Raw genomic sequence first — 25,879 nt, 5'->3', positions numbered from 1 at the left:
GACGGGCGTGCGCGACGGCCAATCAGCGGCGGGCACGACATGAGGGGGAGGGGTCATAGCAGTGCCCGGGCGCGCGGCGGCGGCGGCGGGCGCAGGTGAGGGGCCCTGAGGGTCTGTGAGGGGAACCGGGGGGGGAGCACCGGGGCCGCATCGACCCCCGCGGCCGACACAGCCCTGGCCACGACCCCCGGCCGCTCTGCCATGGGGATCTGAGAGCGGAGAACCTCCCGGAGCTCCCCCAGGGGCTGAAGGTCGCGCTGAGGGCGGGGGGGCCCCGCCGTGAGGGCGCACAGAGCCACGTCGCGGCCTGCGGGCCGCCATTCCCTGTGGGAAGGAGCCCTATGTGTTCCCCTTTGGTTTTTCCATTGCTTTTGCGGGATTCCAGCCGTGGCCCCTGGTGCTTGTGTTGGCCCTGTCGCCTGTTGTGGCCCTGGCGCTTGTTATGACCCTGCCGGCAGGCCGGCCCCCAACCCGCCGGCTGAATCCAAACAAGCAGAATGGGAATAAACACAGGATGGGCGATAGTAGAAAGAAGCGAGGTTTGTGGAAATGAAGCTGAGCTTTGAACTTTAACCCGAACGTCTTCTCTGCGTGTTTTCCGCCTGGGATTTCCCCTGTCTCATCGCAGTGTCTGTGCCAGGGTGCGGGTGCCTATGGAACAGCTCCAGCTTCTGGAGACAGCCTGAGCTTCACCAGCAGCCTCTGCTCACGTTAAGTCTCTGTCTCTCTGCAGGTGCTGAGCCAGGATGGGTTTGGCTGAAGACAAAGTGTACATCCACATTACGAAAAACCTCAAGAAGTTTGGGGCTATCCGAGTGGCGTCGCTGGCCGATTCCCTGACCTGCCTTGTCGATTCTGACAGAGTAATTTCCTTTTTTGCTGAGCTCTGCCAGGCTCCTTCCCCAATGGGAACATAGAGTTGTCTAACCTCTAAGCTAGACCGTCTCTTAGATGCCCTGTGTGTTTTTTCTAGGATGAACTCCTTGCCCGGGAGGAGACACGGGGCAACCAGGCAGCTGTCTTTAGGTTTTATCAGCACCTGAGGTGCAGGAAGGGCTGGGTACAGGATCTCATCCAGGCACTGCACCACAACAACGCAGGGCACTTGGCCGATGAGCTGCAGGAAGTCTATGACACCTGGAAACCTCGACCTCGTATGTAGCCTCATCCTCCCTGAGTGTGCCCCGGGGGGCTGCTGGAGGTGGGGACACAAAGTCGTCTCTGTCCCTGCCTTGGCTTCCTAGGGTGCTGGAGGTGTCTGTGACGGTCCCAGGGATGTTCTTCACTGTGGTGACGTGTTTGAGGATGACAGGTCCATGTTTGAAGGTGCTTGAGTTGGTGGTGGGCTGGGGTTGTCACCTGAGGGAAGATGGAAAGATGAACGAAGGAGTGCTGTGGGTTTGGCTGATGTGGGGACAGAGCAGGGACGCACACAGAGCTGCCTCAGCCCCACACTTATCCTCTGCTTCCTCAGTTTTTCCCACAGTGATCTGCTTGTCTCCTCCAGGTCCCTCAGATTCTGCTGCTACCTCTTCCCTTCCCAGTGATGCCCCTCCCACTGTCAGTGCCCAGACACCATCCCTGGGGCCAAATCCTGCCCCGGGTGCTCCGATGGATGAGCAGCCACGCCGAGACCTGCCTGCTGGTGACCATCCACCTGTCCTGCCCAGTGCTGCCACCCCCAGGAGCACGGACCTGGAGGCCAGGCTCCCAGTGCAGGAATCGGTGAGCAGGGCACGCATTGGATGGGGACATAAAGGTCCCTTTTGGACCTTTTGATGGGGTGTGGGAAGCCCGTGGTAGGGCCAGGCTTGTTCAGGGCCACCCCAAGCAGCCTCTCACTGCTGATCAGTGCTGCATCTGATAACTTACATCTTATATTTGTCCCTGTAGCTGCTCCCTCTCTTGTCTCCCTCCATGGGGGAAGTGCGGGTCTGCTTTGCCAGTCCAGGCTTCTATCCACAGCCCCTGACTATCGGGTGGGTGCCAAGGAGAGACCCCAGACCCCCTTCATAACCAGCCTCACAGGGGTCACTGCTCAGCGTTTGGAGCACCCCCGTGGTTCCAGACCTCCTCATCTCAGTGATTTAACACAGCTCATTTCCTTCCAGCTCCCCAAAAAACTCCCAGAGCAAGAGAGTCCCCAGCCAATTCCACCTGGGAGCAAAGTCCGTGGCGGAGTGAGCGGTGGGCACAGTGGAGAGGGGAATCCCTCGCACCCCGCCGGGGCTGTGCCGGTGTCACCGGGGACCCCAGAGCAGGGCCGGGACTGGCTGAGCCGCCGGCCAGTGTGTGTGGACAACGGGTTTTTTGGGAATGCCAACCACCTGCACCGCGGCACACCGGGCCTGGCCGTGGGCAGGTCTGTTCCATCGAGGGATGCAGGTGCCACTCACAGCCCCGAGCAGCCCAGGAATGAGCCTGAAGAGAACTCAGATATCTCCACAGAGTCACCGCCACGGCTGGAAGGGGCCACTCGTGGTGTGGGGCAGCAGCCCCCAAACTCAGCACCAAAAAAGCAGCCTGTGCCAAGCTCTGGGCATGGTGAGCCCATGGGCAGCTTTGTGGATGTGCGCAGCCCCCTCCTCATCCAGGAGCAGTTTGATGCGGAGAAGAAGCTGCAAGGGCATCAAGGGAGTGGAGGTGGGTTTCTGTTCTGGCAGAACCAGGTAGCCACTAGGGAGCAGGAGGTGCTGCTGAAAGCCCCTCACAGCAAGAAAGAAATTGGGATTCTGAAGTGTGTCCAGAAAAGGGAATGGAGCTGGGAAGGCTCTAGAGCATAAGTCTGATGAGGAGCAGCTCAGGAAGCCGGGGGGGCTCAGCCTGGAGAAAAGGAGGCTCAGGGGGAACCTTCTCACTCTCTACAGCTGCCTGACAGGAGAGGGCAGCCAGGCTGGGGTCAGGCTCTGCTCCCAGGTAACAAACAGCAGGACAAGAGTAAAGTTGTATCAGGGGAGGTTTAGATTGGATGTTAGGGAACGTTTCTTTTGTGGAAGAGGTTGTCAAGCACTGGCACAGCTGTCCAGGGCAGCGGTGGTCACCATCCCTGGAGAGACTTAGAAGCTATTTGGATGTGGCACTTGGGGACATGGGTTAGTGGTGGCCTTGGCAGTGCTGGGGGAATGGTTGGAGTAGAACAGACCAGACTCTTTCATTTGGAAGGAACCTACAACGATCATCTTATCCAAGTGCATTTTAATTCCTTTTTTTTGTCAGTGCAACAGCTTTGGGTGTGAAACTTCTCCCCTTCCCCTAGTTTGTAGAGATGTTTGTGTCCTGCGTCTGGGGGAATTTTAGCATCTCCTGCATCTCTCACCCATGGGCTTCATAGAATCAGGATAAAGCCCTGCCCTCCACTCCAGGGTCTCCGGGAGGAGAGACACCCATCCCTCCCAGCCTTTTCAGCCCCACCATGTGGGGTCAGCCCCTCCTGGCTGGGGGGACATGGAGTTCCAGGAGCCTTAAAAGCCTCTGTTTCCCTTGGTGCTCCCCAGCCCTGCAGCCCACCCTGCATGAGTTACCTGCAGCTGCAGGGAAAGCTGAGGTACCACAGCAGAGCCAGGGCACTGGGTCCTGCTCCCTGTGCCACCCCCTCAGCTTGGGGACTGTCCTGTCACGGTATCCTTGAGGAAGAGCAGATCTCACCTTTTAGGCCTCCTGGTTAATACAATGTACTTTGTTTTCTCCCTGACAGGTGCTTCAATGGAAACAGCTACCCTGGTTGCTACCCCTGTGCCCAGAGACACTTTCCCATCCTGTGACACCTCTTTGAAGGCTCTTACGCAAGAGAAGAAACTGCCCATTGGGAGTACAGCCAGCAGCACCCCCTCTGTGCCACCGAAGGAGGAAGTAGGTGACTTTTCCTCTTGCCACTTGCATTCGTTCGTGTCCTTGTGAACTCCCCCTGGTTGGGAGATTTCTCTTGCAGTGCCACATGAGCTGGTGATGAGTTTATTCAGGGATGTTTTTTCCCCCACTGTGTTCATGTTACTGTCCACACACTGTGTTATGGAGCATATGGGAGAAGGGAGCCAAACTGTTGGGCTTTGACGCCTTATTTCCCCTCCTTGATTTGCCAGTCAGTCTCCTGGCTTCCAGGTGCTGTTTTCCACTGCTCTCTTCACTGCCTGGCTCCCCTTCCTTCCTGTCTGCCTCCCTTCTTCCCTCGCTCTTTCACTTCGCTGTTACCTGTGACCCAACTTTATTAGTGGCAGGTGTGGGGACTGAGTGTTGAAGTGGGTTTGTGTGGGACCTGTGTGCCCAAGACTAGGCCAGTGGGTGCTTCCCTTGGCACCCATCCCCTCTCCTTGTCTCCCAAAGGTGGTCCCGGCCTTGGCAAACCCTGTCCTGGGCACAGCTGTGGTAGGAGGCTCCAAAGACACGGCTGGGAGATCGGCTTCCCGGGGGAGCTCTGCCACGAACGTCTGGGTGCCTCACAGTGATGAGAGGGATGAGGAGCTCAGCAAGCCAGGCATCCTCATGTCCATGCCTCGGGGCAGCCCAGAGGTGGCCAGCAGATGCCCAAGCTCTCAGGAGCCCAGCAACCACCGTTCCACCACCTCCAGTAGCCTTGGCCTCAGCAGCGACCCAATCCTGGTGAGCAGGGATAGCCAGAGCTCAGGAGGAGCATCCCCCAGTCTCTCCTTGGTTTGTGCAGACCCGAGGGAAAAGGAGGCATCTGGAGCAAGCAGAGACTCCTGTCCTGCTCTGAGCTGGGACAGCACCTCCCTGGGCACCCATGAGGTCCATGTGGATCATCACCCCAGCACCCAGCTTGGAGCTGGCAGTGATGGAGTCAGTCCCCTTGGAAGCTCTGTCAATTTCAACTCTGGCAGTGGCCATGATGCTGCCACCAGCTCACCTCAGGCCAGAGTCCCAAACGGGGACAGCAATGGCCTGTCCCTGCTGTACATCCTTCCAGCTGTTGGCATCATTTCTGCCGTGGCATTCGCGGTGTACACTCGGCTGCGGAAATAGTGGATGCAATGCCATGACCGTGACGCAGCCAGGGGAATTCCTCTGGCAACAGGATTTTGGCCAACGCTTTGAAGCCTGAAGAATAGCAGGGGGGCAGTAGGGGCGTTGTTAAATCTTTTTCTGGAAGGTTCTGCTGGAAGAGGCCTTGGTACATGATGCTCTTGGCTTTGGGTCTGGTCCCTCCCAGTTCCCAACCATCTTCTTGGCTGTAGCCTTCTCATTTTACACACATGGAGGAGAGGATCCTGCTCCAAAGTGATCCATTGAGTCAAAAAGGAAAGCCCTCATGGTGATTCTCCATGTCTTCCTTGTTTGGTCCCAGGAGGCCTCGGGGAAACTGGTGATCCAAAGGGTGACCTCCAGGTCCCTTTGTGCAGTGCAGCCAGGACAGGTTGTGCTGATATCCTGGAACAGCAGAGCTGATTTTCTTGGCTCTGCTCATCTTGGCTTGAAAATGTGCCCAAGGGTGCATGCAGCAGCCTCCGCCAGACGTCTCATGTTCAGTTCGCCTTACTTGGTGTCTCTGGCTCTGCTGCAAGGACCTTTGATGGTCTCTGCTGCTCCTCCTGGAATTGCTTCATGCAGCACTGACCCTGGGGATAAACATGAGGGTCAGGAAAGAGTTGCATCTAACCAGTGTTCTCAAGGATCAGCCCCATTTCACCCCCTCCAGGCAGGAAAAGGGGTTTCTGATTTAAGAGGAATGTTTCAGGCAATGCCAACATTAAGCAGACTTCGTCCCACAAAGGCTTGTTGGGTGTCTTTGATTTTTCAGGCTGGATTTTTTGAGCCTGATTGGAAGGGTAGATGGAGTTCTTGCCCTTCCTGTTACCTGCTGCTATGGCATAGGGGTATAGGAACTTTCTGCTCAGGCTGGACACAAATGGGATCAGCTGCACACTGCAGGGAGACCATACCAGAGTCTGAGATGCTCTGGGGAGACCTTGTAGCACCTTCCAGTGACTTAAAGGGCTTGGAACAAACTGGTCTAGGGGGAAGGTGTCCCTGCCCATGGCAGAGGGGTGGGATGAGATGCTCTTTAATGGCCCATTCTGTGATTCTAAAATACAGTAAAGCAGTGAAGAAGCAACAACCTGGAGTAGTTAATGTTGCTCCAGGTTGCTCTGAGCCCCATCCAACCTGGCCTTGGACACTTCCAGGAATGGGGCAGCCACAGCTTCTCTGGGCAACCTGTGTCAGTGTCTCACCACCCTCACAGGGAAGAATTTCTTCCAGTATCCCATCTAACCCTGCTCTCTGACAGTGGGAAGCCATTCCCCTTTGTGCTGTCATTCCAGGCCCTTGTCCAAAGTCCCTCTCCAGAGCCCCTTTAGGAAGGGGCTCTAAGGTCTCCCTGGAGCCTTCTCCAGGCTGAGCACCCCCAGCTCTCCCAGCCTGACTCCAAAGCAGAGGGGCTCCAGCCCTCAGAGTTTCTCTGTGGCCTCCTCTGGACTCACTCCAGAAGCTCCACGTCCTTGTTACGTTGGGGCTGCAGATCTTGACACAGCACTGCAGGTGGGGTCTCACCTGAGTGGGGCAGAGGAGCAGAATCACTTCCCTCATCCTGCTGTGTCCAGTAACTTACTCATCCTGAATTCCTGCTGTCAGTACAACTTTCCAAAATCTGCTCTTCCTGCTGGCAGGGAGCAGGAGGGAGCTCAGCCCCCGGGGCCTGGCTGCAAAGTGCAGCCATCACGCCTGGAGCTTGGCCTGGGGTGGGAAAGGTCCATCAGCCCTGAATGGCTGCTCCTCCCTCCCAATACTTTCCTTCTGCCCAAAAGTCCAAGAAGTGCTTCCATAAAACTAAGGACAACCAGTATATGCAAGAGGGAGGTGTTGATTTTGGTGTGTCAGGGCTGCTTTCCAGAAGAGCTTGAGGTGTTCATCCCTTGCTCAGTGCCCAGTGCTGAAGGAGAAAGGGACAGTCCTTTAAACACACTCTCTGCCAGGAGAGGGAATGTGGGAGCTGCTCTTCCTGTTAAAGATAAAATGGTTATTCCCTAACAAGAGGGACAAAAAGGCACTTGCCTTCTCCATGCTTTCTGTAATCCAGGGGAGATCCATGAGATCCCAAACCAGCCGCATCCATACCAAGGCCCTCTTCTCTGATGCTTTACTTGCCTGTGAAATTCTTCCCATGTTTTTCCATACATTTAAGCAACAACTTGTATGCTTTGCCTTTTCATGTCAGATTTCTCTTGTGAAACAGCTGGTTTGTCACCACCTCAGACTGGGGAAAACACGTGTTCAGGTCGCTGCTGTGAAGTGCCGGGATTGTCACAGTTGTTCTGTAGCACTTTAAAGCCTCATTAGCAGGAGATGGTGCAGGAGGGAGCTGTGTCCCTGCACATCTTTTACTAACAGGCCAAAAAGCCTTTTACTAACTATAATAAATTGGTTTGATGCTTCACACTTGACTTCTTGTGATTTGTTGGATGAAGAGCAGGAGGTTGATGATGCTGTGGCTGGAGGAAACAGTCTGAAGGGCTCTGATGGCAGTGACACAGAGAGACAGGCCATCGGTGCCAGGAGGAGGTGACAGGGTTCAGGGGCAGCTTCCAGACCTCCTTTTGGAAAAAGCACAGGTCGTGGTCCAGAGGATGCCCACCACAGCAGGTCTTTCTGTTGGTGGTAGGATGCCCAGGATGAAAACAGGGAAGGTGGTTCCTGAGGCAGCCAAGAGCTGAGCAAGACAGGATGTTGTCACCAAAGAGGAACTGGACAAGTTCTGGGAGGAGAAATGCACCAAGCTGCAAAGTCAGTCCCCTGAGAAACTGTTTGGGAGAAACAGCCACAGGGAACTGTGGCTGGAAGGGAAAGATCCTCGGGACTGGATGTAACCAGGTGGACACAATGCACAGATGTGTGCTGAGCTTGGTACCTCACCAAGGCCAGGATCCTGCTTCATCCATTATCCAGAGTCTCCCAGTTTCTCATGTTGAATTCTATCCCAGCATCCTGCACAGAAAAGGGGCACGTTTTCCATACTGGGCTGCCTTAGCCATGCTGGGTTCAGCTCTGGAGGTGGTTGCTCCCCACGTTTGTCTTCTTGTCCCCTGAACAGCTCTGACATGCAGTGTGCCTTTTGGGGGTAAACAGGAAGTTTTTGGGATGGAACAGCCATTTCCTGTGCCCTCTCCATGCTCCTGAGGGCCCTGCTTTGTCCCAATAGCTGAGATACCCCATGAGCTCCCCTTGCTTTCTGCTCTCCCTGAGCTCTTACAGCCCAGGTGTGTCAAACACATTTATCAGGGGTTGAAAATACTCAGAGCTTCGGGCAGCAGAGCTCAGCAAGTTCCTTTTTTTACCCAAATGAAGGCAACACTGCTCTGAAGGAGGTTATTTGTGTTCAGAGAGCTCATCCTTTATCTTCTGTCACTGCCAACCCCATTTATCCACTTCCTCCACTCACCCAACAGGATATTAAAATACACCAACTAAATTTGACTGATCCCTTTGTCCTGTTTTCACCCTGGTGTCCAGAAATCAGCACATTCTCTCGGGAATTATCACACCTTTGTGGAATGTTGGTCACTGATCCCTCCAGTATCAAATTAATGCCTGAGGATTGCGGTGAGCTGAGATTACCCCGGGGCAGGTGAGGAGCACCCTGGGTCACTGGGCTGCAGCTCCATGCTTGGTGTGCTCTTCGTGTGCCAGACAACAATTGACATTTCACACGGAAATCTCCATCGCCTTACAGTGAGAGCTCTTACGGCATCCTGTAGTCTGGGAATCTGTGTTTTCCTTTCAATTTTCATCCTGTTGGTTGTTCCTTACACCCCTCTTCATGGATGCCTCAATTTTTCTGCCACCTGCGTGTTTCCTGCTGTGGTTGTTGATAAACATGGGATCAGGACTGAAAGATCAGAATGCATCCACACTAGAATTATGGGATGTAAAGAAGAGCTGAGGATTTTAAGATCTTAGGAAGAAATTCTTCTCTGTGAGGGTGGTGAAGCCCTGGCACAGGGTGCCTAGGGAAGCTGTGGCTGCCCCTGGATCCCTGGAAGTGTCCGAGGCCAGGCTGGACGGGGCTTGGTACAGCGTGGGATAGTGGAAGGTGTCCCTGCCCATGGCAGGGAAGGAACTGGATGGTCTTTAAGGTCCCTTCCAGGCTGTGGGGTACAGGCTCGCCATGATGGGTGGCAGACCCGCCCCATGCCATGTGCATCGCTATCTGCATATGCAAATAATATTCAAATCAGCCCCTCCGCGCGGCCCAGCCCAGCCGGGCCTACTGCGGTTCTTCCTTTCGGCCCCCTGTGTTGCCATAGTTACCCCGAGCTGTCAATCACCGCGCCTTCTCCCGCCCCGCTCGGCCAGCTCTCTCAGTCATTGGGCAGCTGGCGTGTCAATCTCGCTCCAGAGGAAGCCCATAGGCCAGCGCTGTCGCATATTGACCCGCCTCACCCAGGCGCACGCTCTCGATTGGGCAGCCGAGCTTGTCACTCTACGCCGCCGAGAGCAGGAGGCGGGCCCAGCGGCTTACTGCCGCACAATACCCGCCTCCCATTGGCGGATCCTCCTGTCGCTCTTGCGCCGCGGGGGGCGCGGATTGGCGGCCGCCTCACGGGGTATCCCGCCCCGCGGGGCCGTGCGGCGCAGGCGCGCCGGGGGCGGTGGCTGCGGCGGTGGCGGCTGAGCGGGGCCGGAGCGGGGCCGGGCGGCCCATGGGGCCGGGCCGCGCTGCCGATGGAGCCGCCGCGCAGCTGTGGCGATGGCGCGGAGGAGGAGAAGAAGCCGCGGCGGCGGGGTGGCGGCGCGGACGCCGGGCCCTCCCAGCTGCGGCGGCAGAGCAGCGGCGGCGCGGCGGGCGCGGACAGCGCGGCGGGTCCGCAGCCCCGCGAACGCGGCGGTCCGTGAGCCGGCAGCGGCGGGACTCGGTCCGCAAGAACCGCCCGCGTGAGTGCGGGGGAGCGGGAACGGAGCGAGAGCGGAGGGGGGGAGAGGCGGGGGGGCTGAGAGGATGGGCAGGGGGCGGGGCGGGGCTTGTGGTAATGAGCGCGGTGGGTGGGGCTGTGGCGGGTGGGGGCTGCAGGGGCGTGGTCTGGGGAGGTGGGGCTGGGGGCGACGTGGGCGCAGCAGGGAGGGATGGGGACACGGGGACGGCGCTGTGAGATGGGCACGGCATGGGCAGCGTGGGCACAGCACGGCGGGGATACGGTGGGGTGAGGATTTGTACAGCGTGGCCAGTATGGGGACAACGCAGTGGAGTGATGGCATGGGCGCTGCATGGCCAGTCTGGAACGCGGTGGGGACGCAGTGGAGGGGGGACTTGTCCAGCATGGCCAGTCTGAGGACAGCACGGAGGGACACGGTAGGGTGATGACTTGTCCAGCATGGCCAACTTGGGAACAGCGCTGTGGGGTGATGGCATGGGCACAGCATGGCTTGTTTGGGGACAGCACGGTGGGGACACGGTTGGACAGTGACATGGGCTAGGAGGTTGGGGTGAAGGATGGGACAAGCTGCATTCCAGGAGCTCTTGAAGGTTTAGGATGAGGTGACACCTACCTGGTGGGGCAGGACACGGGATGGGGCTGTGGTGGATGCTGAGGTTCCCAAACTGGGGACCTTGGATGAGAAGGAAGGAAAGGCAGCTGGTGACAGAGGGTGAGGAATAGGGCACAGCAGGACAGATGGAGGGACCAGGGTGTGAGGTTGTGGGGCTGGACTGGTAACTGTGAAAGCAAAGCAATGGAGAGCAAAGGGAATAGTTTAAATTTTGGGAGGGAAGAACCCCACAGGTTTGGCAGGAGCTGGACACAGATCAAACCAGGCTTTTTAAGGAAAACACCCCATCCCTGTAACCACGTTTGTAAATGTCCTACTGGAAGCAGCAAAATGGATGGCAGCCTTCATTTTGGGAGCAGCAGGAGCTGCCGTGCAGGTGCCGTGGCTGTCACTGACTTCAGCCATGTTTGAGGAGGAACTGAGCGATTATTCCTTGACTTCTGCTGGAGTCCTTCCTCCTGGAAGGAACTTTCCATACCTGAAAATGAAACAACCTAGGTGTAATTCCTTGGTACCTGCACAGCTGTTAAAAAGATGTGAGCAAGAAATCTGGGCTGAAAACAGGGATCAGGATTCTGCTGCATCTCGGCTGTGACTGGCAGCACCAAGATGTTGTTACTGTATTCGAGCGAAGTTTTAAGAGTGTTCCTGATCTTTTTTTGGTTGCTGGTGAAAAAGGCAGCTTCTCTTTCGCCCTTAGGGTGAAAAATAGGAATAGGGATCCGTGAGGCTGTTAATTAGAGACCTGTTAGTTAAAAGGCTGCAGGGACATGAAGGAGATCTCTGGTATGAGAATGAGGGAGGACTTAAAGCTCTGCGTTAGGTGATGATTCTCCTCTGCCTTGCTCGGGGCAGTTTCTGTGTCTTCTCTGGAAAATGTGGTTTAAAGTTGGATGCTGAGAGAGGCGTGGGACACTTTAAGGAAAACAGGTGTTCTGGCAGCTTCCAGTCTGTAAGGTCAGCATGGTGTGATTTGGGATTACAATGTAGTCTGACTTTCCTAAATGATTCTTGCGATAATTGGAAGAGAAATGGACTGGGGCAAGTGTGTCCCTTAGCAGGGACAGTGCCTGATGTCACAGTAAATCAGTTTCAGAGTTAAAATGCTCCATCCCACCTTAAGGAAGACTCAAGCCAGAATGAAGGGGAAGCGCTTAATGGGCATGGGATCAAAAATATCCTACTTTAGCTCCCACTTGTCTGGTGCTGGCATGTGGCAAACGAGCTGGGTGACCTTGAGGCTTGTCTTGCCTGGCTGTGCTGGCAGATGCCCTGGCAGATGAGCCCCGCTTCCCTAGGAGTGGAAGGATTTCAGCAGGCTCGTGATTCTCCTTCCTCCTCGTCCCTCTGTGCCTGTTAGGTACAGTCAGGGCTGTTTCACTGCGGAGATCAGGGAAGAAGGCTGGATTTGGGATAGATCTGAAATAAACAGTGCACCAAACATCCCAGCTAAATTTCCATTCCCTGGAAGTTTAAATCCCTGTTTAAAAGTCATGTGGGTGTGGCACTTGAGGACATGGATTAGGGGTGAAGATGACAGTGCTGTGTTAACGGTGGGAATTGATCTCAGAGGTCTTTTCCGACCTGAATGATTCAGTGAAATGTTTTCTGGTGCACTTAAGGAACTTTACTGAAGACAGTGTGATTTTTCCGTGTGCCCTTGGCAGAAGGGGGAGAAGTCAAGGACACTGTTGCTCTCAGAAGGGTCTGAGAAGTGTCCCTGAAAACATGGAGATTTCTTGAAGCTTTGGAGTGTTGTGTTGGGAAAGGAAGCCTGACAGGGTTATTAGTGCAGGCAGACATGTCATATACAAAAACTTTATCAGCTCCAGGGACAACACAGGAAAATTCCCTTCTGATACTGAATTATCAGTGCCATTATTGAAATCCATACTTAAAAAATTGGACTGGAAAGATCCCAGATGAGTAAAGAGGATATTCCCATCATGGTCCATAAGGGAGCTGTGGCTGTGGGCAGGGCAAAGGCAGAAACCTGATGATGAACAGGTCATAATGAGCAGGGGAAGGTTTTTTTAATGAATCTTTTTTATAAGAGAAATAGATCCGCATTTCAGTTCATCAGCTTTTTCCCCTTTTCCTCTTCCTCCACTCTCTCCTTGCTCCTCCTGAAATCCTGGGATACTCAACAGAGATGAGTTTAGGTTATTTCCCTGGTTAGCAAAATGTGCTTCTCCCTTCTGTAGCTTGTTTGTTTGTTCCCTGAGAAAAAAATATTCTTTCCTTTCAACTGATTGCTTTTAAAAAAGTTTTAGTATCTTCTATCAGAATCGTGCAAAGACACGACTTTAAATTTTCTATACAGAAAGTATCCAAGAAAAGATAAAAATAAAATGCTGTTTTGTCACTTCTTTGGTAGTACAAAATTTAAGCTTTGATGTTTAAATATCTTTTTCTGTTTTGGAATGGTGTATGAAATATGAATTCCTGTCAGAGCCTGTTTTTAGGGATGGGAGGAAATGTAGACTTAGTGTCACTTTATATTAAGTGCTAATGAATTGTATTTTTTCTCAACTGTAAATTTTCCAGCATGGTATAACACTATTAAAATATAATATTGCATATTTCAGAGTAAGCCTAGAGGTGCTGTCACACGCTGAACTAAATCATCAGACTAATCTTTTTAGCTCCTGATATAATTGGCTCAGAAGTTAAGGATCACTCTGAAATACAACTCGAGCTGCTTGTTTTGTGATGAAAATCCACCATGGAGATCTTTAATTATATCACCTCTTTCATCTTGACAGTTCTGCAGCTTCCAGAATAAATCTGTTGAGGGCTTTTTTTATTTACACAGTGTTCAGTTTTATGAAGTAATTTACATATCAGATAAAGGCAATTTCTTTTTATTGCCCCAAAGATCTTACAGTCTGACTGTGAAAGGGATTTGAAGGGAGGGTGGCAGCTCTTGCTGTGGGCACACAAAGTATCCTTGAGCTTTTCTGGGATTATTTAGTCGGAGCTGTGAGCCCTTAACTTTGTTTGCAGACCAGTCTTTTGTTTATTGCTGTTTTTTGTATATCCATAGATCTGCCCCTGAGAAGAAGGTTTGTTTTTAAGACAAAGAGCTGTTTGCCTGAAAATATACAGAGAGAGCTTCTTTTAAAATTGTCTGTGCTCGAGGATAGCAAGTTGTCAGGCCAATGGTTTGGGTTGGGAGGGACCTTCAAAACCATCTCATTCCACCCCCTGCCATGGGCAGGGACACCATCCACTATCCTGGCCTTGGACATTTCCAGGGATGGGGTAGCCACAGCTTCTCTGCCCAACTCACTGAGAATGAGATTCATGGCTCTCATCCTCCAGTAAAGCAACAGAGTTTCTCTAAGGAGACAGATTGCTGGAGGTTTGGAGCTGAGAGCAGAGGATTTCCTGCCTTTCTTGGAAATGCCTAAACACCCAAGGAACAACTAAACATTTCCCAGAAGGTGCTGGGCAGGAGGCGAGCCCAGGGGGTCCATACAGTGATGTGCTTCCCTTGCCAGCCTCGGGATTTGCCATCCTTCCCGTTGTTCTCCAGCTGGTGAGCGCTTGGAAAGGGAGCACTTGGAAAGGAGATGTGTGAGACTCATCCCAGCACAGAGATCTCCAAGTAGCAGCAGGGAGGAGGTGATGAGAGGCAGTGTTTGCATTTCCTGCCCTGGCCATTGATGCTGGTGTCTGGTTATTCCAGCAGAACCTTCTGACTGAGCAAAATCTGCCTCGGGGATGCCCGGGGGCTCCTGGATGCCGGCAGTTCTCCCGCTGCTCCTCGAGATCTGCCCGCTGCTCCTCGAGATCTGCGGCAGCTCTCTTGGAAAAATTGCTTCAGAGGCTTACAAGGGAGAGATCTCTGGATGGCTTTCATCTGCTGGGAAAAAAAATAAATCAGTGTTTCAGGAGAAATCTTGGTGGCAGATGGTGATGGCGTTGATCCAAGAGAGCTTCCTCCTCCCTCCGTTGGATTTTTCTAGTTCTCAGACATGGAAGAGCTGTCACTGCCCTGCATGTTCTTGTTGGATGACTTCCTGTAAGTGTCAGGAAAAAATCCCCAGTTCTTCATGTCCTTGGAATGATTTCCTCCTCTTGTTTGTGTGCCATTCCTCTTTCCTGCAAAAAAGGGTTTATAGGGAAGTTTTGTCCCTGTAATGGATTGAGTTCTCCAACAGGTGTTACTGCATAGGGAATCCTTTGCAGCAGGTAGAGAAGTACTTAATTCTGAGCTCACACATTTCTTCCTTGGATTCTTAACCTGTGGCTAGGATGTATATAATGAGAGATCCATAATTAACAATGATTTGGGGTAAGTTAATTACCTTAATAGGCTGTCTTTTCAAATTTATCCCTGGTGACTTACAGGGAAGGTACAGCTGAGCTGCTGCAGATGGAGAATGCCAGCTGCTCCGTACGGAGCCTTTCCAGCTGGTGCCACAGGGATGTGTGAGCCAGCTCTGGTCAGAAGTTGTGTCCCAGCTCAGGGGGCTCGGTTTTCTTTTTAGGGCCAGTGCTGAGTAGAGATAGTGACCCGTGAGCCCAGCCTGGTTGCAGTTACTCCTGCTGGCATCATTCCTGTTTCCCTGTTCCTGGTGAGGCAGATAGTGGATAACTGGTGTGGTTTAACTCCAGGCTTGATGTTCTGCCCAAATAAAAATTAAATTTATGTGTAATAAAAAATTTAAGGTCTTGATGGTACTGGGTATGGGGTGAAGTTTCCAAGGAACTGCTCTTTTTTTTGTGACCAGGAAAGCTGCCTAAACCGATGGACCCAGGTGGTGTTTGCCCTAAAATCTGGAAGGTTTGTGTTGCTGAGTGTAGGAGTTTGGTGTGTGAACTTCACAACCAACTTTAAAACAAATCTGTCACTTTACTGAAGCCGTGCATGTGCCGCCAGCTGAGTGCTGGGAAGTAGGAGCCTGTTAGCTTGTGATGGAGCAGCTCCTGTGGCATTTTCAGGCATTTGGCTTCAGAGCACCGTGTTTTTGGATGTTTGTCTTTCCTGCTGCACATTAGTGAGACCATCTCCAAGTCCCCAACCTCTGCTCTTTCCCCATTTTTACCCCTGTATAGCCTGGCAAAGGGAGTTTGGGGGAAGATTGTTGTCTAAATATAATGGTGGGGATGCTTTAAAAAAAAAGTCTAATGCAGAAATCAAATTGCATATTTTGACAGGAACAAATATATTCCAGGAATCATGGAATGGTTGGTGTTGGAAGAGACCTTAAAGACAATCTTGTTCCAACCCCCTGGTGTGGACAGGGACACCTTCCACTATCCCAGGTTGCTCCATGCCCCATCCAGCCTGGCTTTGGACAGTTCCAGGGATGGGGCAGCCACAGCTTCTCAGTGCCAGGGCCTCGTCATCCTCACAGGGAAGAATGTAATCTAAATGTAATCTAATATGTAATCTAAATCTCTCTTTTTAGTTTAAAACCTTTCCCCTTTGTCATATCACTATCTGCCTGTGTAAAAGTCCTTGGATTGCCCCTGCTCCCTTCCTCTGCTGGGCTGCCATTCAGATTCTTTTCCCTTTCATTCATGAAAAGTTATTTTTGTGTCTGTTCTTGTTTGAAGTAAATGCTTCAGAAATGGAGAGTGATTGGGATTTGGATGTGTCTCCGAAAATAGAACTTGCATCTTCTTTCAAGATTTCCTTTGGTGATGGTTGGGGGTGGCCTCTACGGAAATACATAAAAATAACTTGGTGGATTAAAAATACTTTGGGGAGCTGCCGGTGCCAGGAGCTCCTGGGAGCTGGAAAGCTCTGGAAGGGCCTGTACAGCTACCAGAGAATGTGTCCTCCAACCTGTCAGGCTCTGCCTGTGCTAAGATTGTTCCCTGAAGAGCCTGACATGAGGGATTCCTGCTCCAAAGGGAGAGGGATGAGGGCTTCTCCATGTTCCACCCTTATCTGTTTGCAGATAAAGAGTTTTACTAAACCCTGAGATGCTGTTTTCCAGAGGAACGTTGGTAACGTCTATGTTGGAGCATGTCCAGAGAAGGGAACGGAGCTGGGGAAGGGTCTGGAGCCAGCTGAGGGAGCTGGGAAAGGGGCTCAGCCTGGAGAAAAGGAGGCTCAGGGGGGACCTTGTGGCTCTGCACAGCTCCCTGACAGGAGGGGGCAGCTGGGGGGGTCGGGCTCTGCTGGCAGGGAACAGGGACAGGAGGAGAGGGAATGGCCTCAAGCTGGGCCAGGGGAGATTTAGATTGGATGTTAGAGAAAGTTTCTTCATGGAAAGAGCAATCAAGCATTAGATCAGGCTGCCCAGGGTAGTGGTGGAGTCCCCTTCCCTGGAAGGATTTAAAAGCTGTGTGGATGTTGCACTTGGGGACATGGGTCAGTGGTGGCCTTGGCAGTGCTGTGTTAATAGTTGGGATTGTGGAGGTCTTTTCTGACCTGTATGATTCTATGATTCAGGTTTATTTTCTAAGAGTTCCTTTTTTCCTTCTGGAAGCTACCATAAGGGTTGAATCCTGCTCCCATAAGCCCTAACATGTGGCTACATTTTTCCCTTTGCTTTGGAGCCTGTGCATCTCATTAGCTCCAGCCTCTCCTTTAGCTCATTAATAGTGATACTAATCTGTTCCAGTTCCCAGCTCTAATCGCAGATTCCATCAGATCAGGGGTTTCTCTTGATCTTTTCCAAGAAGCTCATTATCTAACACAGCTGTAAATGTTGCTGGGCCTGACACTGATGCATATTTTGGACCACGGGGGAATTTGACTAATAAAATAATCCAATTAGACATTTGTTTTTGTCTCCCTGCGGCATCTTAGATTGCTTGTCTACCTCAGCTCTGTTGTAATTAGGGAACGTTTGTACATCCCTTTGATGTAAAAGCACGGGTGTTATCCGTGGCTCTGGCTCTGGTTCAGAACTTTGGAAAAGGAATAGCTGGGGATTAAACTGCAGCAGGATCTGGCAAGGGTATGGATGCTGTCAGACCTGTGGGGAGGAATGTCAGCGTTCGAGTGTTGTACAGCAAATATTCGGAGCCCCTGAATGTGAGGGATCTCTAAATAGGAGCTGTCTCTTGTCAAAGACAGACCAGGCTGCCAACATTCCTGAAAATGGAGAGACCACATGGGTCCTTAGAGAACTGCATTAATTAATTCAATGAAAACTGTTTTCATGGAATCACAGGATGGTTTGGGTGGGAAGGGGCCTTAAAGACCATCCCGTTCCAACCCCCTGCCATGGGTAGGGACACCTTCCACTAGAAAGGTGCTTGTGCTATGGCTGTGCCATACCCTGTCTCATTTTCTCTTTGTCTTCTCTCTGCAGTCTTTCCCTGGTTTGGCTTGGACATCGGAGGGACCTTGGTCAAACTGGTTTATTTTGAACCCAAGGACATCACGGCCGAAGAGGAAGAGGAAGAAGTGGAAAACCTCAAAAGCATCCGCAAATACCTGACATCAAACGTAGCCTATGGCTCCACAGGCATTCGGGATGTGCACCTCGAGCTCAAGGACCTTACCCTGTGTGGACGTAAAGGCAATCTGCACTTTATACGCTTTCCTACTCATGACATGCCTGCTTTTATCCAAATGGGAAGCGAAAAGCACTTCTCGAGCCTCCATACTACCTTATGTGCCACGGGAGGTGGAGCGTACAAATTTGAGCAGGACTTTCGCACAGTAGGCATTTTTGGCTTCTATACCGTTAGGATCTGGTAGTGACGTTTCTTTGAAAGCTTAAAACTAGAAAACTTTCTCTGCACACTCTAAAGCTTCTCTAAATCTTCATTTTGACGCTGTCCCTAACTCCAGTTAAACTTGGCATGTGGAGTCAAATTGGCATCTCCAAATTAAAACACTTTCTGCCCTGAACATAACTCTAAAATTATTCATTAATGATCTTTCTTACAAATCTTCCTCTCTGTTTTTAATCTCTGCTTGTGCTAATCTCAGTCTTGTGCTGTTGTTTTTTTTTCCTCATTGTTGTCTTTTTCCTGCTTTATTTTCTTCCTTTGCTCACCTGGTTTCATTTCTGACACCTATGTGAATGAGCTGGTTGAGGTTCAGGCAGACTTTGTGGTAAATGTAACTGTCAGGAAGTTCATAGTTGGGATTTGACATCATCATGTGACTTCATTCTAAGTGGGATCCTTGTTCATGGTGAAAAACATGATAAATACTTGTTTAGTCAGGGCTTGGAAAAATGCAGATAAAAAGGCTTTTATAGAATCATTAAGGGTGAAAAGCCATCTAAGATCATCAAATCCAACTGTTCCCCCAGCACTGCCAAGGTCACCACTGACCCATGTCCCCAAGTGCCACGTCCACGTGGCTTTTAAATCCCTCCAGGAATGCAGACTCCACTACTATTCTGGGTAACACAACCCTTTCTGTTGTTTTTCCCAATATCCCATTTTGTGTGGTCAAGGCAGTGGCATGAGAGGAAAATGATCTTGTAACTTCCTCACTGTTTTTTGATGTTCCTTTGGATGGGTTTTGTGGGATATTTTGGTCAAACAATATAAGTCCCTCCTCATTTTTCCTGGCTTTTTCACACCAGTGCCTCAGCATCAGGGCCTAAGTCAGGCCTGTGGGAATTGCTGGAATTCACTCTGTGTCCATCTGTGGATCCAGATGGTTTTGCCCTGTTCCACACCTGAGGGCTGGGGTATTTAGGAGTCCCTGTGCTCTCCTGTGATCTGTTCTCCCTCAGCCTCTGCAGGGAGCATGGACACAGCTGGATTGAGCTGGCAGTGAATGCATTTTTCCAGCCCTGAGTATAAACCCTTCAAATCCCTCACTATTTCTTCAATATTCCTCTTTTTTCCTTCCCACCAGATGGGTGACCTTGAGCTTTGTAAGCTCGATGAGCTGGATTGCCTTGTGAAAGGAGTGCTGTACATTGATTCCGTGGGGTTCAATGGACACTCAGAGTGTTACTATTTTGAGAACCCGACGGATGCTGAGAGGTGCCAGAAGCTCCCATTCAACCTGGAGAATCCCTATCCTCTCCTTCTGGTGAACATTGGCTCAGGGGTCAGCATTTTGGCTGTCTATTCCAAAGACAACTATAAACGGGTAACAGGCACCAGGTGAGTGCTGAGGGGGTAAAGGGACTTTGATTTTAGGGTCTGGAGCACATTCCTGCTTTGTAAATGGCATTTTCAGGGATGAGCTGCAATAAAGGTGGTGAGAGGAATGACCAAGCTCCTGCTCCTACTGCGGTTGCTCCCTGCCAGCAAAAATCCCTCCTGGAAAAGAGGATCTGGATTTCATGTTTTGGTGTCTTTACTGCAGCCAGTCTATATCAAAGCTGGTCTTTTAGTTGCCCTGCTGCAGGAATTTAAGGGCTTTATTTATTTATTTTATAAGATCACATAGTTAGGGATTGTTAACAACTCGTAGCTTTGATCCAAGAAGTCGAGATTTCCATCCTGACTTCCAAAAGTTGCCAGATTTTGGTGGAAGGGATAATGGCATAGCAGTAATTCCCCAGTTCTTGCCCATCTTGAAGATGTTGCTCTTGTGTCCTGGCAAAGCCAAAGAGTTCTGTGGCTTTAAGCTCTCCTGAATTCCCTGAAAAGTAACAGTAGGAGTAAAAATGATGATAATAATAATAATGATTATGATGATAATAATGATGATGATGATGACGATGATGATAATAATAATAATTTTAAAGCCTCTCAGTACAGTTCTTACTCTTACTATACATTATTAGTGGCATCTGTGCACAGTAAAGTGAACAAGACAGAGTTTTTCCCCCAACTTTTGGATATCTCTGCCCTGACACTCCAGTTATCCCTCAGGACTAATACTTATTTTCAGATTAACATCTCTGGATGCTGGGAAGAAAGTGTAACATAAGAAAATGGAGGTCTCATTTCACAACATGGCCTGTGCACAAAGCTGTGAGGGCAAGGGATTCCTCACAGGCTGTAAGTTATGTGAGAGGAACAGACTTTCAGGAAAATGCTGCTTTTCCAAGATAATTCTCCCTAAAACAATGTGTCAGGAATGGGGTGACCTGAGCTAACTGGAACGCAGAGCTGAACAATGTGAGCTTTCATCTTCATTTTGCTTTACTTGCAGCCTTGGAGGGGGAACCTTCTTTGGCCTCTGCTGCCTTCTGACGGGCTGCTCCACGTTCGAGGAGGCCCTGGAGATGGCGTCCCATGGGGACAGCACCAAGGTGGACAAACTGGTGCGGGACATCTACGGAGGAGACTACGAGCGCTTTGGGCTGCCAGGCTGGGCTGTGGCATCCAGGTATCACCCTGCCTGGTTCTCATCTTGGTTTGATTGCCACTGGAGATCCTGCAAGGATGAAAAACTGGATTTAGGTGCCTTAAGAGAGCAGCAGTTCCTAAGAGATCTAAGTTACTGATAGCAATGCTTTTTAAAGGTAGCAGTCAATCCTTCAGGAGGAATCACTTTGGTTAAATTGGCAGTTCTTGTTTTCTCCTGGAATTCTGATGGGACCTTTAACCCTGAAACTGTCTTTACAGCTTTGGAAACATGATGAGCAAGGAGAAGAGGGAATCTGTCAGCAAGGAGGACCTGGCCAAGGCCACTTTGATTACCATCACCAACAACATTGGCTCCATAGCGCGGATGTGTGCCCTTAATGAGGTATTTTGGGAATCTCTTCCCTTGCTGCCTGCCTGAGGAACACGCCTCTCTTTGGGACAGCTCTGGGGACCACTGGGAGAGGAGGAAGGAGGGATAGAGGGTGTAGAGGCTGGATATCTTTTCCTGTGTTGTTTTTACGAATTGTGCTGGATTTCTTGGCCAAGCCCCACCACTGCCACGGCCGTTGCTGGATCTCTGTGCTTTCAGCTTCTTTACAGTGCTGCCTTGTTGCATTCATGTCAAGCAGCATTGTACAGGGCTATGAAAGAGCAGAGACATGCTCTGCACACCATCCTGAGCCTGCTTCCATGGGATGGGCCAATGGCATCCAGCATCCTCCTGACTCCTCTGGCTCTGTCTTCATTGCTGCCAAAATGAGGCAAGACATGTCCTAAACAGCCTTGCTCCTAATGTATCTGCTCATTCCTTGCTCTGGAGCTCAGCTGAATGAAATGAGGATCCTGAATAGTTCAGGGGAAGTGTTAATCAATGTGGGGAGGGAGGGAAAATCCGTAGAAGGATGTGAGTTCAGGAGCAGGTAAGACTTGATCCTGGTTCCTCAGTAAGAGGAGGAACTGAATTATTTTCTTGTTGGAGAACAAGAAAGCTTCAGAGCTTGCATCAGAACTATTTTAGGGTGGAAAAGTAAGGCTGGAAGTCTGGTTTAAATCCAAAATACCACTACTTGGTTGGTCTTTCCCTTTCTTTACAAATTGTTTTGATTAAGGGCTCCTAATCAGTTTGTTTTCCCCCCATTTAACAGTAGAGTCACTCAGGTGTTTCATGATGAGTCAAAGGCCAGAGCTGGGAGGAGAGAGGGAGATGGCACTTGATGATCAGTGTTCCCAGGCAGTATAAGGATTTCCTAGGAAAATCAGCTATTCTATCCAAATTCATGAGTTCGAAAGGCTGTAGATTGGCCTGGGAATTTCTGCAAGAGTCTGAGGAAGAGCCTGGCTTAAAATGGCCTGGTCCTGCTTTCTAATGGAATTGTGGGTGGTTTTCTGCAGGTTCTGCCAGACACTTTCAGCAGGCACTTAAATCATAGAATTTCCAAACCGTTTAGGTTGAGAAGTCCTTTAAGATCATCAAGCCCAACCATTCCCCCAGCACTGCCCAGGCCACCACTGAGCCACGTCCCCAAGTGCCACATCCACACGGCTTTTAAATCCCTCCAGGGAAGGGGACTCCAACACTGTCCTGGGCAGCTGTGCCAGGGCTGGACAGCCCTTTCCATGAAGAAATTTTCCCTCATATCCAACCTGAGCTTCCCCTGGCCCAGCCTGAGGCCGTTCCCTCTCCTCCTGTCCCTGTTCCCTGGGAGCAGAGCCCGACCCCCCCGGCTGCCCCCTCCTGTCAGGGACTTGTGCAGAGCCACAAGGTCCCCCCTGAGCCTCCTTTTCTCCAGCCTGAGCCCCTTTCCCAGCTCCCTCAGCCTCTCCTGGTGCTCCAGCCCCATCCCCAGGGGGGGGTTTTCATCATTGCAGGCAGAAAATAGAATTTAGCCTTAATATTCCTTTTTTTCCCCCTTAACACTTGCAGAACATCAACCGTGTGGTGTTTGTGGGCAACTTCCTTCGGATCAACACCATCTCCATGAGGCTCCTGGCCTACGCCCTGGACTACTGGTCAAAGGGACAGTTAAAAGCACTTTTCTTGGAACATGAGGTGAAATTCCTTTTTAAAATTTGTCTCATGGCAAAATGCAAATCCTTGGAGTGCTCTGTAAACAGCCAGTGGAGCTGTTGGGTGCACAGTGCTGGAGGCTCTCAGGGCTTTGCTGCTACAGCCACAGCTATATTTTATTTTATTTTCTATTTTATAAAGTACCTCCCTGTAGTTGTATCTTTCCCCTCTCCTTTATATGTTGTTAAAATTACATCATGTGTTTAATAGCCTGGAGAAGGGAAGGCTCCAGGGAGACTTTCCAGTGCCTAAAGGGGCTCCAAGAGAGCTGGAGAGGGACTTGGGACAAGGGATGGAGTGACAGGACAAGGGAGAATGGCTTCCCACTGCCAGAGGCAGGGTTAGATGGGATATTGGAAAGGAATTGTTCCCTGGGAGGGTGGGGAGGCCCTGGCACAGAGAAGCTGTGGCTGCCCCTGGATCCCTGGAAGTGTTCAAGGCCAGGTTGGATGGAGCTTGGAACAGCCTGGGATAGTGGGAAGTGTCCCTGCCCATGTCAGGACATGGAACTGAATGATCTTTAAGGTCCTTTCCAACCCCAACCATTCCCTGATTCCATGGGTATTGCTGTTCTGTGTGAGGTGGATTTTCACTGGATGTTCCTTCTGCTCCTCAGGGTTACTTCGGCGCAGTCGGCGCTCTCCTGGGACTCCTGGACTCAGCCTGACTCTGTGTAGGATCTCTGTTGGACCTATGGATTCAGGTCACTCCCTGGGCCACTGAGCCCGTGGTTTGGGGGTCACTGAGCCCACGTTTCGTGTCACAGCCCCTGCTGTGACTGTTCCACTGTTGTGGCCTGTCAGGACAGCGCGGGGATGGGTGTCTGCAAGAGTTGAAATCCATCTGGGATTACAGCGCAGGTTTGTTCAAAGGATGTGATTGGAATACACTGGCTGGACATGGGGGTGCATGGGAAGGTCTGTGGGGCATTTCAGTCATATGAAATTGCCCTTTTTAGGTAGTTTTACTCCGTGTTTAATGATGGTGACAAAGCAGTGCACGGGCACTCTGCTCCGTCCATTGGGATTCCTTGGAGTGCCGAGTGCCCAGGTCAGTTCTGTGTTCACAATCAGAGGTTCTCCATGTGCTGGAAAACGGTCTGGGAAGGGGGAAGAGCATCAGCACAGCCCTGGTGTGTAACTCCATATGGCCCACTGGATCCACAGTGTGACACAGCTGTGCTCTCAGCCAGGGTTTATCCTGTTCCACATGTCCTTATCCCCGTCCTAGGGACGGAAGGTACAGCACGGCATGGATCTGTGCCTCAGGGTGATTCCTATTTCAGCCTGCAGCGCTCCTACACAGTCCTCAGCACCCTTTGGGATGGTGTTAGGGGTGTCTGTCAGCCTCCAGCCTTGAGATCTAAATTTGAGGATGGAATAGGGATGTTTGTTTGTTTGTTTGTCTGGGATTTTCTCTCTCCCAAACTCAGCTGCACAGAACTCCACCAAAGAGATGCTTCCTTCAGTCACACTTGGATCTCTGTAGTATTCCATGTTACATTTATTAGAGGCTACACTCCTGTCATTTTGGGGGAATCCTCCCCTTTCCCTGCATGCTGTACTCCCTCTTTTCCCTGTGCATGCTGCCACACAGCCTGCGAGCGGGATGCTGCAGTGTGGAGCCCCTGTGGAAGTTGCACCCTGGGGAAGGGGGGTTGGGATGGATCCTGCACGCTCAATAAATGCTCTCTGAAAGCAACGAGGTATCTGCACCTTCCCTTGGGATGTGAGCTCATGGAGACACGGCCTTGGAAGTGCTCTGGCTTCCCAGTGAGCAGCTCCTTGGAGCACAGGGAAAGCTGTTCAGATCCTTCAGATCAGGTCACGGTGTCAGGGTAATTATCCCAGGGTATCAGGATGACCATCACCCTGACCTCAACACTCCCTTCCAGTCCTGGTTTCTTTCCAGAGAAACCAATATCCAGCTCTCTGATCCCCTTGTGAGCATGGCTGGAAGTGCTGGACAGCCCCGAGCTCTTCCCCACATCCTGAATCCCACCTGGCTCTGCCCATTGCTGAATCCCCAGGTCTGAGCAGTTTGAGGTGGGTTCCTCATGTGGCAGCTCCCTTTGAAAAGGGAGGAAACGGGTTCAGAGGGTGTTTGCTTTGCTGGGTAGATCTGTGTTCATCTCTAGACCTCAGCTGACTGTGAGCTGGGATTCTGGACACAGCCAGGGATTTGATAACTGGGAAAAAATCTGGGAAGAGAGTGCAGGGCTCATGTGGAAGGTGATCTGAGCTGGCTGGGGAGGAAAATGTTTTTGCTGCAGACTAACACAGGTTTCTGTTGTGTCCTGCTCTGTGTTCATATGATGGTACTGGAAAGGTGAGGGCTGGGAGCAGGATCCTGCAGCTCCGGGAGTGGTTTGGGTTGGATGGGACCTTACAGCCCCTCCTATTCCCACCCCTGCCATGGGCAGGGAACCTTCCACCATCCCAGGTCACTCCAAGCCCCATCCACCCTGGCCTTGGGCAGGGATGAGGCAGCCAGAGCTTCTCTGGGCAGCCTGTTTGGGATCAGCTGAATTCAAGACCTCATTTATTCTTCATTCCTTGTGAAATCACACAAAAGGTTCCCAAATGCTCCATTAAAAACATCTCCATTTCCAGAGTGCTGACTGAAGGGTTTCTAGACTCAGCTCTTGCTGTACGACCTCAAACCCAACACACACGTACCTGGCTGGCCTTTCACTCACCCACCCTCACGGCCAAAACTCATGGAAAAGGCACAGAAACTTCAGCTTTTTGGAATATCCGTGTGCCTGGGATCTGTGTGGCTCCTTGATGTAAGGGGTCAGTGCTGGGCTGGGCTGGGGAGGGCGTGTGAATCCTTGGGATACACAGGGAAAAGCCTGGCTTTTATTAATCACAGCAGCCTTGGGGGCTGAGGGCTGATGCAGAAGCCACCTTGCAATGGTTCTGCCGTGGAGAGCTGGGAAATCTCTGCAGGGCTGGGAATTCCCAGCAGCAATCCCACAGCCTGATCCACCACAGTCCCTGCTCTGAGGCACTGGTGTCCCTGGGCACAGCATCCTGCAAGTTTTCCACATCCTCACTCTCTACGTGTGTGTGTGTGACTCCTTTTTCTTGGGATTTTTGAGTAGATCCAGCA

General features: G+C 51.3%; 2 protein-coding genes across 2 annotated transcripts; both read left to right on the top strand.

Annotated features, from left to right (window-relative positions):
• The first annotated feature begins 44 nt into the window (after positions 1 to 44).
• Positions 45 to 5,001, top strand: MAVS (mitochondrial antiviral signaling protein). Its single transcript, XM_010402114.3, has 7 exons — positions 45 to 95; positions 734 to 863; positions 974 to 1,154; positions 1,508 to 1,725; positions 2,112 to 2,643; positions 3,695 to 3,849; positions 4,321 to 5,001. Exons 2-7 carry the CDS (start codon positions 747 to 749, stop codon positions 4,975 to 4,977), a joined length of 1,860 nt encoding a protein of 619 aa, XP_010400416.2. The 5' UTR covers positions 45 to 95; positions 734 to 746; the 3' UTR covers positions 4,978 to 5,001.
• A 4,611-nt stretch (positions 5,002 to 9,612) lies between these two features.
• Positions 9,613 to 24,466, top strand: PANK2 (pantothenate kinase 2). The gene is given in 8 exon segments (XM_039551188.1): positions 9,613 to 9,835; positions 9,838 to 9,882; positions 17,775 to 18,127; positions 19,286 to 19,539; positions 20,540 to 20,716; positions 20,956 to 21,079; positions 22,622 to 22,747; positions 23,382 to 24,466. Coding segments are annotated over 8 exon segments (1,293 nt in total). The 5' UTR covers positions 9,613 to 9,672; the 3' UTR covers positions 23,433 to 24,466.
• Positions 24,467 to 25,879: the final 1,413 nt, after the last annotated feature.

The sequence above is a fragment of the Corvus cornix genome, chromosome 4 (assembly GCF_000738735.6).
Source record: "Corvus cornix cornix isolate S_Up_H32 chromosome 4, ASM73873v5, whole genome shotgun sequence".
Classification (NCBI taxonomy): Eukaryota; Metazoa; Chordata; class Aves; order Passeriformes; family Corvidae; genus Corvus; species Corvus cornix.
The sequence above is the reverse complement of the archived record's forward strand: the minus strand, read 5'-3'. Positions and strand labels throughout refer to the sequence as shown.

Bases quoted from the DNA above. Each gene is read 5' to 3' on its own strand.
- MAVS (XM_010402114.3), top strand. From the start codon at position 747: ATGGGTTTGGCTGAAGACAAAGTGTACATCCACATTACGAAAAACCTC. The intron at 1,155-1,507 runs GTATGTAGCCTC...TGTCTCCTCCAG, and splicing joins CACCTGGAAACCTCGACCTC to GTCCCTCAGATTCTGCTGCT. The intron at 2,644-3,694 runs GTGGGTTTCTGT...TCTCCCTGACAG, and splicing joins AGGGCATCAAGGGAGTGGAG to GTGCTTCAATGGAAACAGCT.